Below are 17642 nucleotides of genomic sequence, written 5' to 3'. Positions count from 1 at the left end.
AGGGATAGTCCCTGTTCTCAAGGGGCTCACAGTCTAGTGGGGGAGAAGGCAGAATTTAAACAAAATACCACAATCTATTGAGGTAAGTGCTTTAATGAAGGTGTATTAAAGTGCTCTGGGAATCAGAAGGCAGAAGCAAGTAAAAGCACATATTTGTTACATAACCTTGGCACACTCAAGTCTTTGGGGCCTAGGATGATGACAGTGGGTGAATTGAAGGGCACATGTAATGTTGTGGGGAGCCCCAGGGACCTTGGTGAACAGGAGCACAATCCTATCAAAAGAGGCAGCTGCTTCTTGGCTCTATTCAAAGCATAGGGGCCAGTGTTGCCCGAACTGACTTCTTAGGGAAACATTTGTATGTGCAATACCCGGACTTTTAATGTTTCAGCTCTTTGAAAGTTTGATGACTGTTTTCTTTGAATACCAGAATGACCAAACAAGACAGGTTGCTGGGCACCCCTAGACCATATTTTGAACTTTCTATTTGTAATATGTTCTGCCATCACTTACTGGGTAATTCTGCATCCTGATTTTATATAAGAGAGTGCCAAGACTCAGAAACATTAAGTGACATCAGCCCTCTGAGGACCTGAGAGACCCAGGGTGATGGCCTTTCTTGACATTCCCAGAGAAACCTACTGTTTAGACTTAAAGAGTAAGGGCTGCCCTTGTTGGAAACCAAGTTTGGGGCACTTGGTTGTTAATGCTAAATAAGTATCTCTTAACATCCCCTTTGGTTAATTTTCCAGGTGAGACAGGAGAAACGGTTGAAACAGAGATGGAGAGTGAGAAAGTCAGTGAAGAGGCTGAAACAAAAGAAGAAACAGGAGAAGCCGTGGATCTTTCAGCAGCCACACAGATAGGTATGGATGGAAGGGTGAAGGGACACAGCATGTTATAACAGAGAAGACAGAAAACTGCAGTGAAGTTGTGGTTACAGATGGTATATCTTTCAAAATCGACATGTTTTATACAAGGAAAATGTGGTATCATGTTCTTGATTACATTGTTCCATAGAACTGCTAAGCTGTAAATGGTTTTCTTAGCTACTTAGAATTCAGAACTACAGTAGCCAGAGCCAGTACTGACTAGAGTATATATTCATTTAAGAGTGTGAGGGCATTTTCTTCATTGTGGCAATGGGTCCATTCAGTGTAGAAAAGTGAGACCCTAAAAGAAAACATACACCTTTAAGTACAGGTGGCTGGAGAAAGGAGTTAAGTGAATTTTAGGCAGCTCATGATAATGAAATCACACAGAATTAGGATGGAAGAAGAATGATCAATAACAATGGGGCAAATTACACCTAGTATTTCTTTCCTATCACAGAATTGAAAGCTAGTCGGAACCTGGCAAAGTGTGTCATTTAATTACCTTCTTACCTTAAGTCTATCTACTACCAAGGATCCTTAATGATCATGGTGTATGAAAAAAGGTAACAAAATTCTTGTAAAAGGAATACAGACTCTGGTGCTGTTATAAAATTAGGCATTTTTCACAATGAAAGGCTACACCTTTTTAATGTGCCATTTTGAATCATCTAGTGATTTTATATGTATGTGAGGTGTTTCAATTGCTGTTATTCCTTTAACTGACATTAAAGGTATTTTAAATTGACTTTTAAATGTATTTCAGAGGCAACAAACAGCAAGAATTAAAAACTAGATTTGTTGCCTATTTGGAGTCTATTCCTTGGGCTCTATTTTTTTTTTAAAGGGTACTTTGATTTAATATTAGGCTTTAGAGGTGGGAAAGAGCTAAAAAAATCAAGATTTTAAAACCATTTATAATATTTCATTAATGTTAAAATGATATATCATAGAAAGTCACCTTTCAAGAATTCCTCCAAAGTTGCCAAGGGATTTTGGTAAATTACTATCTGTGATTATATGTGAATAAGAATAATGATAGCAATCTTTTTCACCAGTGAGTGCCTTGTGCTTATACCAGGATAGAATTATATTCTGGACACATTTGGTATCTTTATCTTATTTGTAAATATATAGTTTAAGGATAACTTCTCAGATGAATTAACTAGACTCTTTTACTTTAGCTTCTGTATTAAACTATGAAGATGATGTAATTAATTTTAAGAACATAGAATAGAGGGAAGAATTATCTTTACTCTGATTTTAATGTTTTTATGTTCCTGACTTTAAAGAGTTGAATTGAGGTAGGTAACAAGAGGAGTTACTTGAGTAGATGACCTCATCCTGTCTGCAAAATAAAGAAGCTGGATTGTGATTTTATTGAGAAGAAGGACTATTTTATGTGTCTTTGAATTCATGCGTTTTACTCTTTTAATGGAAAAGATGGGTGCTTTCATGAAAATGATGGGTGCTTGATAAGTATTTGTCAAATCAATAAGTGAATAACAAGTACCAAGGGTTCCCATTTATACTTACTTCATTAAAAAAAATATTTAAAATATGGATTTGTGTGATTCTAATGTTTTCATTCCAAAGCTGGTCAAGCTTAGTAATAATGCCTTTAATGCCTTTAATGTGGTTACTAAGACATTTTTAGAAATTGTTCTTATTCTTTTAGATAATATTAATACATTTAAAAAAACCTAGAAAGAAAATTGAAATGTTCCATAATATTTGAATATTCCAAAATTAAAATATTCCATCTAAATAATCTAATTAATTTTTTTAAACAAAATTAAAGTAATAATTGCCTGTAGTAAAATTCAAATAATACAGAAAGGTATGAAAAGTTGTTCCCCCCATGTCCTTTAGTCCTTCTATGAAAAGATAATAAAGCTTCTTGCCTCTGATTCTTCCATAAGAAAGTAATGTATATGCCAGGCTATATGGATATGCTAAAACAGAAGTGTGTGTGTACACATCTACATTTTAAAATGCAAATGAGAATTTATTTAGCCCTTATATTATGAAAAAGTGCGTATAAAACCACAAAGTCATCCTTTCCCATGCTAAAGTTTTCTTTCTTTTGCCTAAAACTGATATATCATAGCAAAGTACACTCTGATTCTTAGTCCCCAGACTTTGAGAGAAGTTTATTAATTTTGCTTCCAGATTCAAAATGCAGAAGCTGGATTAAGACTTGAGCTATTTAAAATGAATTAATAGAAAAACTACCATCAGAAAAAAAAAAAGAAAAACTACCATCAGGGCTGGATTTTCTTGCTATTTTTGTTTTTTAAGTTTTTATTGAATTTGTTACAACATTGCTTCTGTTTTATGTTTTGGTTTTTTGGCTGAAAGGCATGTAGGGTCTTACTTCCCTGACCAGGGATTGAACCCACACCCCCTGCATTGAAAGGTGAGGCTTAACCACTGGGCTGCCAGGAAGTCCCCAGGACTGAATTTTCTAATTCCAGGATGATGTATAGCCACTTTGTAGCCGAGTGTGTGTTCTGTTTAGATGATTGCAGACTTTTCCATATGTAACTGGGAAGGAAATGGTGAACAAATGATTTGTCAGCTGGCATCCACATTTGGACTGCAAGGAGATCAAACCAGTCAATCCTAAAGAAATCAACCCTGAATATTCATTGGAAGGACTGATGCTGAAGCTGAAGCTCCAATACTTTGGCCACCTGATGCGAAGAACTGACTCACTGCAAAAGACCCTGATGCTGGTCTGAAGGCAGGAGAAGAGGAAGACAGAGGATGACATGGTTGGATGGCATCACCAACTAGATGGACATGGGTTTGAGCACATTCTGGAAGCTGGTGATAGACCTGGAAGCCTGGCGTGCTGCAGTCCACAAGGTCGCAAAGAGTCGGACACAATTGAGTGACTGAACTGAACTGATCCCCATTAGGGGGCAAACGTTGGCATTTATCGACAGGGGGTGCCAGTTACCAATCTAGGAATTCCCAATCCAGACTCCAGACTCTTGGTCAGAGGTACTCTGTATCATCTCCTGGGGGACCCACAGGATAGGACTGTGAGACCAACCTGTGACCTCACTGCTTTTTCCATTCAAACTTTGAAGAAAGAATCTTAACATAGCTAACAGCCTTGAGCAATCAAAACACCCACATCATTTATTTTTTAATTTTTTGGCCATGCAGAATGGCTTGTGGTATCTTAGTTCTCTGACTGGGGATCGAACCTGGGCCCTTGGCAGTGAAAGCACGGAGTCCTAACCACTGGACTGCCAGGGAATTCCCGCACATCATTCTTTTTGTTTTTTCTATTCTTTTCTTCACACATCATTCTTAACAGATGCTTTATTCCACACTTGGCCTTGAGTCAAGAATGGCTTTTAAAGGAAAAAAAGTTTTTTTTCCACACTGAAGTAATCAAAGAGTGTTGGATGGTCATAGTCAAATAATATGTGCTCTTTTGGCAAATACAATAGATGGTCAGAGTGTCTAACATTACAAGCATCTCATCATTATAAAGCTAATTTGGTGACCCAATTCTGAATTGTTTCACAATGTCAACATTGTGAACATCATAAAGCTGTTTCATGTAGCCCATGTGCCTCTATTGGGTAAAAGGAGAGTGATCCTCTAATAGCAAGGCAGGGCTGTGTCTGAAAAGTTGAAAGCCTTTGCTCAGAAAGTGTCATTTCATCTAAAATTTTGTCAGCTCCTCTTGTCCCCAGAGCTTATAAAGTTAAGGAGTGAGACTGGCTGTAATCTCAAGGTTTTAATTGAATGAACAGAATCAGTATAATCTCAGAGAGCCGTTGACAGATACGGAATTTCTCTTTTCAGTTCTTGTTACTTCCAGCAAAAGTTAAGGAATTCCCTGGCAGTACTAACCCACATGAAATCAAATTGGAGACTTTCAGCTTTACTTCAGAAACACCACCCAGCAAATGTATTGGGCAATAGCTGAGATATTGCAAGCTAACAATCATATCATTATTTCTGCACCTACTGAAAGAAGTCTGCAGACGTCAAAGCCAGGCTTTAATAACTGTTGAAGGTTGAAGAGGGGCCAGTGTGTATTATGTTTGTCTAAATTACCCTTTCAGTTTAATAGTGTGCAACTGATGTGAGTAAACACACAACTCTATCCATTACTAGGACAGAGATCTGCCTGCCTCACCGGTTTCCAGAAAGAGTTCTGAGAAACCAGTTAGGGACCATGATTTTGAAGTCTGTCTCATTTTTTTCTTTTTCCCTGGGGAGGGGGTGAAGTTAAAAAGGATAGTTTTGTTACTTTGCCAGGCATAAGAGGAAACAGATGGGCTCCTGCCTGGGTGTCCCCCACCCTGGAGGATTTGATGAGGGATTTTGTAACAATGTTCAAAGGCAGGGTCTGTGACAAGTCTCTGGTGTGTGCAGGGCTGGCACTCCCTTAATCTTGTCTCAGGTGGCTGACCTCCTAATCTTTTACATTTTTTTTCCTTGTAAAATATAGATTGTTGTCGTTTAGTCGCTTAGTTGTGTCTGACTCTTTTGTGACCCCATGGACTGCAGCCTGCCAGGCTCCTCTGTCCATGGGATTTCTCAGGCAAGGATACTAGAGTGGGGGACTTCCCTGGTGATCAGGTGGTTGGGAATCTGCCTGCCAGTGCAGGGGACACTGGTTCAACCCCTGGTCCGGAAAGATTCCAGTGCAGCAGAGCCACTAAGCCTGTGTATGCCACAGCTACTGAGCCTGCCCTCTAAAGCCCGTGTTCTGCAACAAGAGAAACCACCGCAGTGAGAAGGCCGAGCACTGAAGCTAGAGTAGCCCCGACTTGTTGCAATTAGAGAAAGTTCGAGCACGGCAATGAAGACCCACTGCAGCCAAAAATAAATAAATAAAATTTAATAAATAAATAAAATAAAGAATACTGGAATGGGTTGCCACTTCCTTCTCCAGGGGATCTTCCCCACCCAGGGGTCAAACCTACACCTGCATTGCAGGCAGTTTCTTTACCACTGAGCCACCAGGGAAACCCAAAATGTAGTTCTCAAATTTTTCTTAACAAAATAGAAGTAACTATCAAGATATAATAATTCATACTATCATATAAATTTATGAAAAAAATAACACATATATTGAATCAGAGTATGTGATCCTGATTCCAAATACTTAAAAAAAAAATTCTTCAGTGACAGAAGAGGAGGCTGTCCACTGCAGCTGTCCAGCTGTCCAGGGGCTTTGGGCTGGGAGGGTGTTTCAGCCCAGCACCTCACCAGGAAGTCATAAGGTTCAAAGGTGAACTCATGGCAATTCAGTGTGGGGACTAACTAAAAGTTTATTTTCAACTGTAGTTATTTAGTGGATCACTATGGATTTGCTTCAAGTTTTCTGGATATCAGAGCTTTGTTAAAGTTTTTTTTTGGAGGGGTAAAAACACTGCTTTTATCTAAGTACTTGTGACACAGTGACTGCTTTGGTAATAATCACAGGAAAGAATTCCTTTATCATTAAAATTTTTTTCTTAGTAAAAAATGGATACATGTTCGTATTAGAAACTTCAGAAAATATAAGCTTTAAAAGGAGGAAATCTAAACATTACACATAATTCAGTCAAAAATCATGTTGATGTATCTGAGGAATTATTATCTTTTTTAGTGTTGCAATAGCAAACTAGCCAAAGCACAACTATTAACAGAACTTTATGTCTACTGAACCACTGAGCATAGTACTTCTGAATTTTCCTCATTGGAATCTATTGGAGATAGTAGGTTACAGAGACTGTTCCAATAATACTTGCTATATTAGTAAATATTTATTAGTGTTATAGAGAGAGCAATTATGCCCAGGCATATTAGCACTTAGCTGGCTACAATTTATGAGAACTAATTTTTTGAAATCTTAGAAAGAAACACTGAAACTAAGGTTTTTATTTGAAGTTATTTTTTAATGCTTTCTAATTGTTGGCCAAATGTTAGCAAAAAGATTGTTAAGCCCTTTAGAGCAGGGAAAGTACTTTACAGAGCTTAGTACAAATTTCACATTCTGAATACTTGTTGATGCTATTTATTATTAAATGCTCTTTATTCTTATATAATCATGATAATTTCCTCAGAACTGAGTATAATTGGCTATAGGGAAAATACAGCCAGAATTTTTATAAAATTGTTTTGTACTGCTGGTTCAATATTAACAATTTTGATGGAATGTTACTAGAAATAAAAGTGTTGGAAAGTTTCTCTATGTGAATTTTTGTTATAGAAACATATTACTTTTGACTTGTGTCCTTGAGAAAGAAAAACATTTTTAAAATCACACATTCCATCAAAGGTAAGGAGTGTAACAGGGAAATATGGGTGACTCTTTAGACATCTTGTGATCATTTGTTTAATTACACACTTCAAAGAGATTGCTGTGTAGGTTTGAAAGGCTAACAATGCAGTATGTTCCTTTTCACATTGAACACTATCATAATTTTCCTTAAGTGTGGGAAGAAGACTCAAAATCCCAACCCAGCCACTAACAAATCAATCAACTTGGATACTAGCATTTTATTTCCAGTTTTCTCATTGCAGAGTTAGAATCTGAAGTCATGACTTATCTATAAGGATGCCCCTTGGACCCTTATTGGTCAATTTTATTTGATTTCCTGCCTACAGTGATTGGTTTAGGAATTAGTCCTTATCCTGGGCTGGACCAATCAGAAGCTTCTCAGACTTTCCTGCCTGCCTTTCTGCTGGGGTTGGTACCTTGGTGGTCTCTACACTGAGCCAGCAGCATCTTCCCCTTGAGACAGATGGAGCCGGGAGATTTTTGGAACACACATATCTAAAGTCAGCTGTACTCTGGATTTCTCTGTTACATGATCCTATGAATTCCTCTTTTTTTCCTTTTTATACACGTTTGAGTTGGGTTTCTGTCACATACGAAGTCTTAATATTAAAAGCAGAAAGAAATGTCTTATACATAAGTTGGAGAAAATATTAAATACAAGAGCAGAAATTAATGCTAAAGATAAGAATAAACAAAAAATGATTCTTTAAATAGATTAATAAAATGGGTAAACTTCTGGACAAGGCTGATTTTAAAAATAGCACAAATAAACTATTAGATGAAAAGAAGGCATTGAATACAGATGCAAGAGATTAAAAGGTGAAATTTAGATGAAGTGTGCAAATTCTATAACAAGGTAAAGGACCAAAACTGACTGAAGACTAGAAAATCTGAATGTTCCTGTTACCATTAAAGAAATTGAATCAGTAGTTTAAAATTTTTCCCAAAGAAAATATCAAGCTCCAGCAGTTTTATAGGTAAACTCCATCACACATTCAAGGATATTTACAATGAACTCTTACGTAAAAGAAGAAAGCCAGTTTCACGGATGAACATAACTGTAAAGATCCTAGACAAAATACCTCATTCTGAATTTGAGTGTATGAAATATGTTATAAATATGTATGTTGAACAAGGTGAATTTATCTAGGAATGAGAGTTGGTTCTATACTATAAAAAACTCATTACTATGGGTGTATTTTACCATTATTAGCAAACTGAGAAAAATATGATGATCTCACTGTAGTTGTTTCTAAGTTGTGTCTGACTCTTGTGACGTCATGGACTGTAGCCCACCAAGCTACTCTGTCCTAGGCAAGAATACTGGTGGTGGTTGTTCAGTCGCTCAGTCGTGTCCAACTCTGCGACCCCATGGACTGCAGCATGCCAAGCTTCCCTGTCCTTCACTATTTCCCAGAGTTTGCGCAAATTCATATCCACTGAGCCACTGATGTCATCTAACAATCTCGTCCTCTGTTGTCCTCTTCCCCTCCTGCCTTCAATCTTTCCCAGCATCAGGGTCTTTTCCAGAGTTGGCTCTTTGCATCAGGTGGCCAAAGTATTGGAGTTTCAGGTTCATTATCAATCCTTGAATGACTATTCCTGGTTGATTTCTTTTAGGATTGACTGGTTTCATCTCTAGTCTTCTCCAGCACCACAGTTTGAAAGCATCAATTCTTCGGGCTCAGCCTTCTTTATAGTCCAACTCTCACATCTGTACATGACTACCGTACATGACTACTACCATAGCTTTGACTATACAAACCTTTGTCGGCAAAGTGATGTTTCTGCTTTTTAATATGCCGTCTAAATTTGTCATGGCTTTCCTTCCAAGGAGCAAGCGTCTTTTAATTTCCTGGCTGCAGTCACCGTCCACAGTGATTTTGGAGCCCAAGAGAACAAAGTCTGTCATGGTTTCCACTTTTTCCCCTTTTATTTGTCATGAAGTGATGGGACTAGAGGCCATGATCTTAAGTTTTTTTTTCTTCTTAATGTTGAATAGTCCTTACGACATTACTTTGAGAAGGTGCAATTATTATCTTTCAGGAAACTGAGACTTAAAAGAGGTTAAATAATTAGCTGAAGGTCATAGAGCTAATAAGTGGTAGATCCGGGCCTTGAAGCCTGCTGGAATTACTCCAAAGTCTGTGGTCTTAAAACTGCTCTTCAGAAGTGCTTCTAACATTATCTTTTGGTGACCAAACTTTACAAATTAGCAAGACATTTCTAAAACAACTTGAAACAAATAGGTATATGTAAAATGTTACATGTGTAAGTAAGAATGTTACAGCACACTGATATGGTAATTTTGTAAACATGGAATTGTTTGGACAATGGTTAAACTCACCTAAGGTATATCTACACAAAAGAAGTCTGCAACAGCTTTAAAAATGAGGTAGATAAAAAAAAAAAAAAAAAATGAGGTAGATCAATATGTATCTATATGGAAAACCTTCAAGACAAGAAGAAAGCAATCTGTAGAATAATATATACAGCAAAGCTCCATTTATATAAATAAGTCAAAACCAAACTAGATGATCAAGTATGTAATGGATAGAAAACTATCTGCTGGTACACTCACTCAGAATCCTCAGCAGTGGTTGTCTTTGGGGAGGTGAGTGAAATAGACAGTGAGTGAAGGGAACTTTGACTTCTTAAATCTATAAAATTCTGTGTTGGAATTTATTCTACAACAAGAAGGTATTCATGTAGTAGTTTCTATGTGAAAAGACTTCAAAGAACAAACATAAAATGGTTATACAGAGCCTTTACAACAGTGTAAAAATGTAAAGTCAGAAGTAAACTTTGAGAAAAAATATTTGAGAGTTTAAACTTCATAGTTTCTTCAGCTTTATTTAAGTAATGTAATTTAATATCTAAATTAAACTGTTAAAAAAATTAGTGAATGGAATAACACCAAGGAAAATCTGCATGCTATTTTATTTCCACTAGAAAAATATTATCTATATAAAATTTGGTCCAGTTTCTTCTCCTTTATCTCTGCCATTCAAATTTAAATGCTTTAATTTTATTCCAGTAAAAATCACATATCTGACATAATAAAATACTTCACATCATTAAATTAATAGGGTTTAGTTGAATTAGGTGTGCTCTTTCTTATTTCTCAGGAATAGTAGCTCATCTTTCCTACATGTTATTTCCTTCTACTTTTATTCTTCTGAGTTAAACTAAGTAAGGCATGTCTGTTTTCCCACATCCAGCAATACAAGTGTTATAGAAGTGTAATTTATAACATTAGTAACTAGATTCATCATTAATCTTCAATTCATGTTCAGTTCTCCTTATTATATGGTATTTCCATAATATCTCCAGATACTTCAACCTTACCCTTTCCAACAAAGATTAAGCCATTAGTTTAAACATACTATTAAATTTCCAAACTAAATAACACTTGGCCCACTTAGAGGGATGCTGTCGTGAGAGGTCCTTGCACAGCTATTGCTTCGATCTCAACACGGCCTCCCTGTTGGGAAAATAACAGATTAAGAGGGCACCATAGTACCTACTGAAAACATATGCATTTTTAACATTAAACTTTTCAAAGAAGGAAAGGAGGGGGCACACTCACCAAGAATCACTAAGAAGAGGCTAGGCCACTGTGCTCAGCATGTTCATTTATGTTAGCTCATGTGACTCCCCTAGCAGCTCTGTTATCAGAGTCCTCTCAGTGCAGAGGATGAGACACTGAGGCTTAGAGAGGTTGTTTAACCCATCCCAGAACACAAAGCCAAGTGGCAGAGGTTCAGACCCATGTCTTCTGCCAAGTTCAGAGCTCCTTCTATCTCATTCTGTATCTTAATAAATACTGATCACTCCAAGTAACAGTCAAAGCAACAAAAATACCATTCACAGAGGCTAAATTTCTTTGGTGGAAAATTTCCAGTAGAAGTCCATGAGAACTGCTTTTTTATAAGTAGAAATATCGTACTGCTAAGGGGGCATAGGAAGTGCTTCTAGTTCAATTAGAAAACCAAAGTAAGAACGGTGAGAAATCTATGAGCCATTGTTTTTCAGATGATTTTTTCTAATGGAAAGTCTAGTGTTTTTTGTTGTGGGCCAAGCCATGAAGCTTGTGGGATCTTAGTTCCCCAACCAATGATCAAACCCAGGCCCTCAGAAGTGAAAGCACGGAGTCCCAACCACTGGACTGCCGGGGCATTTCCTAAATTTTTTATTATATGATAGAAAATTAAAATTTTAACTGTAGAACTCACAGACCTGGCTCAATTTATAGTCATTAAGTAACAGCAAAACAATACAGCTGCTGTTTTACTTCTCATAAGTAAAATGATTCTGTTGTATTCACATTCATGTGTGGCCTTGATTTAAAAAAAAAAAGATTTATTTATTATATTTAGCTGTGCTGAGTCTTCACTGATGCAAGGGCTATTCTCTAGTAGTGACGTGTATGGGCTGCTCTCTAGTTGCGGTGTACGGGCTTCTCATGGCGGTGGTTTCTCTTGTGCAGCACAGTATCTAGGCACGCAGGCTCAGTAGTTTTGGCACACGGGCATAGCTGCCCCGTGGCATGTAGGATCTTCCCAGACCAGCGACTGAACACATGTGCCCTGCACTGGCCAGTGGACTCTTACCATTAGGTCACCAGGGAAGCTTGTGGCCTTGATCTTTAATTTTCTTAATTTTTAAGACAAATGTGTACTTACTTTGGGCAAAGCAGCAACCTGGTAAGCAGCTCTCGCAGGAAAACTACTCTGAAAATCTAATTTAAAAGAATTTCATTTTAGTTTTTTCAGATACTATACTGTAATTCAACACTGCAGGATCAAGAATCTGGTAAGTGATCCAGATCTATGTTAGTTCTTAGATACAAGCAACATTGGAAAAAAGAAGCTCATGTTCATATTTGTTTGACAAAATACTTTGCCATGAGTCCCATGATACTTAATATTCTTAAAAATATCTTAGCTTTCTGGGAAAAAAATGAAAATATATACTCTGCAGAATCTGTTCTAACATGCGTGCTTACATGCTGTATTAACTCATTTAAAATTCCAACCTTACAAGATGTTATCCACATTTAGGATATGAGGAAACCAAGGCACAGAAATATTAACTAACCAGTTAATGGTTCTGAGGGAGGACAGATCGTGGCTGGACCTCATCACAGCAATAATAAATGCAGTCATGTGTTGAAAAATGATTAGGAGAGTACAGAAAACCTGAGGAGGATGTAATAAAATTAAGCTTAAGGAAAAAGGATTTGTCTGGTTGCAGTATGTTTTTCTAGGGAATGCAATAGAAATGTCTTGGATCTTTTTCATGGGGATACACTTCATGTTTCTAATCAGCTATTCATTCTTTTAGGACAGGATCTATGACCATTTCTTTAACCTCGCCCAACATTCTTAATATATTGCTATTGTTTAGTTGCTAAGTTGTGACCCCATGGACTGTAGCTCACCAGGCTCCTCTGTCCATGGGATTTCCCAGGCAAGAATACTGGAGTGGGCTGCCATTTCCTTCTCTAGAGGATCTTCCCGGCCCAGAGATCAAACCCACCTCTCCTGCATTTGTAGGTGGATTCTTTACCACTGAGCCACCAGGAAAGCCCTTCTTAATTTATAATGGACACTTATTAAGGTTAATATATACCTTTTTAAAATGTTTATTTATTTGGCTCTGTTGGGTTTATAGTTGCCCTTCAGCATGTGGAATCTTCTGGGACCAGGGATTGAACTCGCATCCCCTGCACTGCAACCCCTGCACTGCAACGTGGGTTCTTTACTGCTGGGCCATCAGGGGAGTCCAATAGATACACTTCTTTTTAAAATGGAAAACAGTAACAAAGCCAGATAACTTACATTGCTTGTAGACATCGTTGACAGTACTGAAGTCATTTATGTCAGCCAGCAAAACAGTTGCTTTTACCACTAGGAGATATATACATTGTCATTAGGCTTGTTTAGTTATTTGGTCTGATCCAAAACATTACTTAGAAAAATGGTAGTGATGAAATAAAATTCACATTTTAAGGTAAGACAAGAAAAATGTTAACATAAAATTTCTTTTCTCTGCCTATTTAGTCCTCCTGCCTCCCCTCTAGTGTGCACTGGGTGTCTTCATAGAGCATTAGCCAGACCACTTCAACAACAGAAATACTTGTTCAACCATAAAGTTCAGTTCTTCTTGTGCTGGTGCCAGCCATGCAACTCCCTAGAACATAACTTACTTAAGAGTTTATTCATGTCACTAGCTATATTACCTGTGTTTTATTTTGCAAGATTATTGTTTCTTGCATTATCAAATGTGACTGAGTCTCCAATAAAAATAACTAGATGACTTGAAATTATTGACCTAAAATACAGTTCTTCAAGATCGATGATTATAATAGTTGTACTCTAGATATGGGAAGCAGCAAGAAGAGAGAATCGTTTCCTGGCTTCTGGCTACTATTAACAGAGCTTTAGTCCACTAACAGCACACTGAGTGACATATCAACGAAGTCTTCGCCCGACCTGGCAATGAGCATTTTTAGCCCTGTGGGACAAACTGGTCATGAAATACCTCCCAAACTTTGAAATTAAGATCAAAAGGGAGCATCCAGTTCTACAAGAATCAAGTCATTAGCCACTGTAGTCGCTGACCTAAAAACATCCTAAAAGGAATTCAGGAAGATCAGGATAAGGCACTTCGTGCTTTAGGGAAATTAGCAGAACCGGCCCCCAGATAGATATTTTCAGGAGAAAATGTTATGAATCTAGTTTTATATATGTTCCCATACCTAGCACTAAAACCATTAACTTAGCTATCTGTTCCTCATGAATAGCACTAACCTTCTGCCAAGATGTGTGCCAAGTCATATATACGCTGGCCTCTCCCCTTACCTCTTCAGAATAGTCCTCAGAGCTTTCTGCAAGACTGTCTGCCAGGTATCATCCTCAGGTTGGGTCAAATAAAATGTTCCATTTTTTTCTTAGATTGACTACTGATTAATTTTTTACTGATATTGTGTATATGGCTCTAGATCGACTACTGATTAATTTTTCATTGGTATCGTGTCTATGGGACTGAAATTCAGCCAGCTTCAAACAACAAAAGATATGGCAGGACAAATTATCAGATGCCATGTGTTCTTTAAAAAGACCAAAAAATTATCAAACAGAAATGTGAAGTAATTTGAAGTTGCTCACCATTTGTGAAGTCACAGCCTGCTGCTTTCAGAATCTCACCGATGTTTTTAAGAGCCTGTGAACCAAGGCAAGAAAGCCCTTAGGCACTAATGCTACATGGAAGATTTAACTCAATTCAGTTAACCATCTTTTACTAATACTTCCTATGTTGCAGAGAAATCTTCCTTTTCTAGGAAATTCACTCTTCATAAGCCACCTCTATACAAGCAAACTGCCTCTTGGCTTTCTTTGATGGAATGAGTCTTTCTGAAATATAGTGAGAATTTGTCTCTTTTTGTGAGGAGAAAGACTGAAGTCTCTTCCTCAATGCTAGAATTGTGAAATTCTCAACCAATGTCAACTAAGACAAAACAGAAGTAACTACTGGGGCTCCTAATTCTGTATCACTTTCAGGAAAAGTATGAGCTAGTAAGCATTAAAACCTGTTTTCTTTGAAGCAATATTTTTAAAGAGGTTCTTTCCTTTTTCTTAAAAAACAATTATTAGTAAATTTTGTGTGCGTTTAACACTTTGGTCTTTGGAAAAACATTAGTTTTTCACTCTGTCCTTAATTTATTGTTTTTCCGATTCAGTCTTCCACTTTGACTGGTCACATTATCATAGTTTATGATTTTAAAAAATTTAATCTTCTAAATGGGTTATACATGGATATGGCAAAAAATTCAAAAGCTACAAAAAACACACACAGTGAAAAGATGTCTTTCACCCTTACTCCCCCTCCCGAGTTTCCTTCAACAAAGGCAGCCACTAGAAAACTGTTTCTAGTTTCTTGTATATCCTTCCAGAGACAGCCAATACCTATACCAGCATAACTGTATATATCCTTAGACAGACAGACACAGGCAGAGACAAACACACACACATGGTAGCTTATTGTGCAAGATGTTCTGTATCTTGGTTTTATTATATAACAATTCATCTGGAAGATATTTCCATATTAATTTAGCTGTACAGATCTAGCAGGATTTCTTTAGCTAGTTCCTTATGATGTACATTTTAGGTTATTTTCTACCTTTGGACATCACAAATGACTCAGTGAATGTACTAAATGATAATTTAATTCTATTTATTGGATTAGAATTACACCCCCATCCTTATTAATATTTTAGGAAATATACTGCATACTGCATGTAACCTTTGATATTTCTCTCTTTCTAACAAACACTGATTTTTACTTCTGTGGTGGTGGATTATTTTTGCAGGTCATTGGCTCTAAAAAAATTTCCTAACTCATGTGGAAGTGGCAAGATGTTTTCACAATTCACAGTTGCTTTCACAATTTCCCTCCCATTTCACTGAAATATAACAGATAAAACATTGCATTAGTTTTAGGTAAATAACATGATGATTTAATACATATATGTATTGTGAAATGATTACCACAGTAAATTTAGTTAATACCCAATAAGTCACCTTGGCAAGTAAAATCTTTTTTTTTTTAGGTTGTTAAATGATTCATCAAATTTCCAACTTTCTATTGACGTAAAACTGTCTTAAGTCAACCAATAACTTAAAAAGCATCTATCTGATAATCTCTATAAACCAAATCAGCCAAATGGATTCTTAATATTTCTCAATATGATGAAAAAGAAGTATAAAAGGGAACTTCAAATGTGGAAAATGACTCACTTGTTTAGCCTCTTCTGCCACCCCTCCTGGCACAAGCTGTCCACTTGCAGGGTCCATGCCTAGCTGTCCTGAAATGTAAATGGTCCTGTCGACTAACACAGCCTGACTGCAAAGAACAGAAATCCAATAGATGTAAAATATAAAATTTAAAACTCAATGCTAAGAGATTTCTTTGCTAAGATACAAAAAGTACAAAATATAAAATAAAAAATTGGTAACTGGAATCTTTTGCTTACTGAAAGACATTTTTAAGAAAATGGAAACCCAAGTCACAAATTGGGAGAAAATATTTGTGAAACACTTATTTAACAATGGATTTGTATTCAGAATATATAAAGAACTCTTATATAATTCAATAATATAAAGACAAACAACCCAGCAAAATATTGGGCAAATGATCTGAACAAACACCTCATAAAAGAAGACATACGAAGAGTGAAGGAGTAATGCAAACGAAAGCCACTCTACATTACACACAGTAAGACATGACTGATTATAAGTATGGATGAGGATGTGGAGAAAATGGGACCCTCATACTTTGTTGGTGGTTATGCAAAATAGTACACACACTTTGGAAAGTAGTTGGGAGTTTCTTAAACACTAAACAGGGAATTCTCTGGGTCCAGTAGTTAGGACTTGGCACTTTCCCTCCAGTGGCTGGGTTCAATTCCTGGTCAGGGAACTAAGATCCCATAACCAACAAAAGAAAGCACAGCCAAGCACTCAAGAAAATAAGTAATTAGACAAGGTTAATCATTGCTGAAGGGTCAAGAAGGATACACAGTTTACTTTAACTGATCATTTTTGTAGTGAGGAAACTAAGTATCAGAATTAGTAACAAAATCACAGGGAAGAGCATAAGCTACACTGAGACCTGAAAGAGAGCCAAACAAATCAACTTTAAAGGCAATTAATTCTCAGATAAAAAGTCCCACCATTGTTTCTAAACATAAAACCTACCATTTTAACCATTTTTTTTCCATTTTAGCCATTTTAAGTACACATTTCAATGGCATTAAATGCTTAAAAAAATTTTTATAAAGAAACCTTAACTTCACTTTAAATTTAGAAGTAAAATCTGTTTTACCCCATTTCACGGTTATTCAGAAAATATTCTCATTTCTAATGTCCTAGTTCCCTACATTTTGTTCTCCAGCACGCTCCCAACTTTCCCCTTTTATTTCATGACGTCTCCCCTCACATCTTTTTTCCTTTATAACTTTAAATACAACTGGTAATTTTATAACACAATTGGTATTGAGTCTCTCGGTGCGTCGCCTGCTATGGTTCAGTCCCAGTGGGCACAGTGAACCCCGAGGTCCGCAGCAGCTCTGACTCGGACTAGCTCAAGCCCCAAACCCCCACCCCACACGCCCCGTGTCCCCGCTCCGGGGTCGCGACCCCAGACGCCTCGAGTCCTTCTCGGCTCCCACAGCCCTCCTGTACCTGTAGGGACCAATGGCCGCGGGGGCCTTCGCGGTGCTGATCACCCTTCTGACCAAAGACGACATGGCTAACCCTTTTCCCTTGCTCCCCTCGGAAAAAACTACGCAGAACACAGCTCTCGCTTGCGCCTAATCTGACTGACCAGCCGGGGCCAGAATCTCTGCTTTAAAGCGTCGCCGGGGGCTCGCTCGGCATTCTGGGAGTTGTAGTCTCCGTGCGACT

General features: G+C 37.4%; 2 protein-coding genes across 10 annotated transcripts in view; one reads left to right on the top strand and one right to left on the bottom strand.

The window, feature by feature from the left end:
- ERICH5 (glutamate rich 5) overlaps positions 1-2437 on the top strand; it is a 24265-nt gene extending 21828 nt beyond the window's left edge. For all 3 annotated transcript variants that reach the window (XM_043483357.1, XM_043483355.1, XM_043483354.1), the window contains one exon: positions 753-2437. In XM_043483357.1, coding sequence (XP_043339292.1) covers positions 753-904 — 152 coding nt within the window. In that variant the 3' untranslated portion in view covers positions 905-2437. The remainder of the gene's footprint in view (positions 1-752) is intronic.
- RIDA (reactive intermediate imine deaminase A homolog) overlaps positions 1-17642 on the bottom strand; it is an 18866-nt gene extending 1224 nt beyond the window's left edge. Inside the window, exons 1-6 of one of the 7 annotated variants that reach the window (XM_043483362.1) lie at positions 17421-17642; positions 15975-16080; positions 14346-14400; positions 13017-13085; positions 11859-11914; positions 1045-1173 (exon numbers count right to left, since the gene is read on the bottom strand). In XM_043483362.1, coding sequence (XP_043339297.1) covers positions 1153-1173; positions 11859-11914; positions 13017-13085; positions 14346-14400; positions 15975-16080; positions 17421-17485 — 372 coding nt within the window. In that variant the 5' untranslated portion in view covers positions 17486-17642 and the 3' untranslated portion in view covers positions 1045-1152. Of the gene's footprint in view, positions 1-1039; positions 1174-3256; positions 3420-9991; positions 10658-11858; positions 11915-12273; positions 12375-13016; positions 13086-14345; positions 14401-15974; positions 16081-17420 lie in introns of those variants that run through there. The other 6 variants (XM_043483360.1, XM_043483358.1, XM_043483363.1 and 3 more) reach the window with 6 other exon arrangements.

This window comes from Cervus canadensis, chromosome 12, assembly GCF_019320065.1.
Source record: "Cervus canadensis isolate Bull #8, Minnesota chromosome 12, ASM1932006v1, whole genome shotgun sequence".
Taxonomy (NCBI): Eukaryota; Metazoa; Chordata; class Mammalia; order Artiodactyla; family Cervidae; genus Cervus; species Cervus canadensis.
The sequence above is the reverse complement of the archived record's forward strand: the minus strand, read 5'-3'. Positions and strand labels throughout refer to the sequence as shown.